The sequence below is a fragment of the Sinocyclocheilus rhinocerous genome, unplaced genomic scaffold (assembly GCF_001515625.1).
Source record: "Sinocyclocheilus rhinocerous isolate Xijiao unplaced genomic scaffold, SAMN03320098_v1.1 scaffold1295, whole genome shotgun sequence".
Taxonomy (NCBI): domain Eukaryota; kingdom Metazoa; phylum Chordata; class Actinopteri; order Cypriniformes; family Cyprinidae; genus Sinocyclocheilus; species Sinocyclocheilus rhinocerous.
The window spans coordinates 257,551-259,951 of NW_015660499.1; the positions used below are offsets into that span (position 1 = coordinate 257,551).

The window sequence follows — 2,401 nt, forward strand, 5'->3', positions numbered from 1 at the left end:
GTTTTCTACCGTAAATTTTACGGAATTTTTTTTACAGTGCATGTCTAGTCTAACACAATTCTGGAATAAATTTTTTTTTTTTAAATAAAAATATTTGTAAAATTGATAAATATATACATATTATTTTCCATTTTTCTGTAATTTCATATCTATTTACAATCTTCGTAGCCTTTGTCTAATCATTTAGACTCAGTAGTTATACACTAGTTCCACATGCTCATGTGAATTCAGATAATATTAGGTAATTTGTACTGAAACATTCATATTTCACATCATGTGATTGCTTGTTATAGCAATAGCAGTATATTAAAATCTCTGTTGTATTTAAATTGCTGTGCAGAAGACACTGTTTCTGTTTGCAACATTGTTTTCTAAATTAACGTACAAATAAAAACTCCCTTTTGTCTATTTTCATGGGGATTTTAATGACTTTCTTACTCATATGAGGAGATGAGTAGTACTTGAATTGTCAAACGTATGTAGTATTTACTATGAAGATTTATTTGTAGTTTGGGGTCACTAAGATTTTTATTTATTTATTGAAAGAAATTAACACTTTTATTCAGCTTGGGCACATTAAATTGATCAAAAGTGAGAGTTAAAAGACATTTATATTGTTACAAAAGATTTCATTTTCAAATAAATGCTGTTCTTTTGAACTTCTTATTCCTATATCCTAAATGTAGCACTATCTCCACAAAAAATATGAAGCAGCACAACTGTTTAGGAAATGTTTCTTGAGCATCAAATCAGCATATTAAAATGATTTCTGAAGGAACGTGACGCTGAAGACTGGAGTAATGATTTGATCACAGGAATAAATTGCATTTTAAAATATCAAAATAGAAAAAAAATGTAATTCATTTTTTTTTAAACTAAATACTGTTTTTACTGTATTTTTGATCAAATAATTGCAGCCTGGGTGTAAATAAGAAACTTTTTTTATTTTATAAATGTAATACATTTGAATGGTAGTGTATTCTATGCATCGACTATTATTTTTACTCCCCTTTGCAATTCCACCTTAAAATGCAGAGATAATAAAGGCAATAACATTCCATATGAAAAAACAATCAAAAGCAAGTCATACGAACGAGTCTTGTTCTGATGAGATTTATTTAAAAGACATTAACAGACTCAAAAAAAAAAAGTTCCATTAAAATACAACTCAAATAGCATCGTTAAACACAGTCAGTTTTACATGTTTTCTTTATACTACCTGTACATTAGACTTCACAATTGCAACTATTTTCAAATAACTTAAGTAACTTGTTTTTAAAAGTGCAAATCCATAATTCATACATGGGAATTCCAAGACGTGGGTACATGGGAAAGTTCACATTTCCATTGTGCAACGAGAGTGAGAAAGAAAGAATGAGTGAGTGAGTGAGCGAGCGAGTGATGAGTGAGTGAGTGTAGAAACGCAGTGTCTGACTATGATTTCTGCTCTGCTCCTGTGGAGGACTGAGGCGTGCTGTCCGGCTTTTCTATCTGATAAGTGATGAGATACTCTGGGTAGGCCTGGAAAACAACACCACCACCACACATTAACACACTAATACATCACAGACCGCAGTCTCTTTCATGTGCACTATTGGATGAGAACAAAACAAAACTTAAACTGAATCGAGCTGAATAATGACACTACTGTCTTCTGTAGAGCTGCTTCTTTCTAGCTGATCAAATTTGTTTCTAAGTGACAAATTTTGTAACATCAACACTGTTACTGAACTGAATTGAATCAACATTGAACTGACGCAAGTTGAATAACGACACTTATCTTTGTAGAGCTGCTTACACCTAAACTTGTTTAATAATTGATCAACTTCACACATTTATTGAACCAAATCTGAATCAACACTGAAGTGACTTAAAGGGTTAGTTCACCCAAAAATGAAAATTAGGCTGCGTTTTACTCACCCCTGAGGCATCCTAGGTGTATATGACTTTCTTCTTTCAGACGAATCCAGTCGGAGTTATATTAAAAATTGTCTTTGATCTTTCAACCGCACGTGTGCTAAGGTCATCTATTCATTGGACAGAAATTCTCAAGCAGGGAAACACAGGAAGTGCAAAAACAGGCTAATCATGGAGATCTTTCGTAGTGCAATTTTTATTCTTTTACTGATTTGGTGTTATCAGATACTAACGCAATATGAAGAAACTTATGAGCATCATATGAGACAATGTCAGACGATGTTGTAATTACGACTTGCCGAAAATAAAATCTATAGATATAAAATACTTAAAGCACATCACAATGTTAGTTGAAATATTTAACCTATATAAATGTGCGCTGTTAGGCGCATATCCAATCGTTTGTGCGGAGAGTGGAAGCTGAAGCGCGCTTCAGGACATCAGTGGAAACAAATTAAATACGCCGTCATTTTTGCTCATAAAG

General features: G+C 32.6%; 1 protein-coding gene across 1 annotated transcript in view; it reads right to left on the minus strand.

The window, feature by feature from the left end:
• Positions 1-1,121: 1,121 nt before the first annotated feature.
• LOC107725073 (tankyrase-1-like) overlaps positions 1,122-2,401 on the minus strand; it is a 22,329-nt gene continuing 21,049 nt past the window's right edge. Inside the window, exon 23 of the mRNA XM_016534214.1 lies at positions 1,122-1,565. Coding sequence (XP_016389700.1) covers positions 1,435-1,565 — 131 coding nt within the window. The 3' untranslated portion in view covers positions 1,122-1,434. The remainder of the gene's footprint in view (positions 1,566-2,401) is intronic.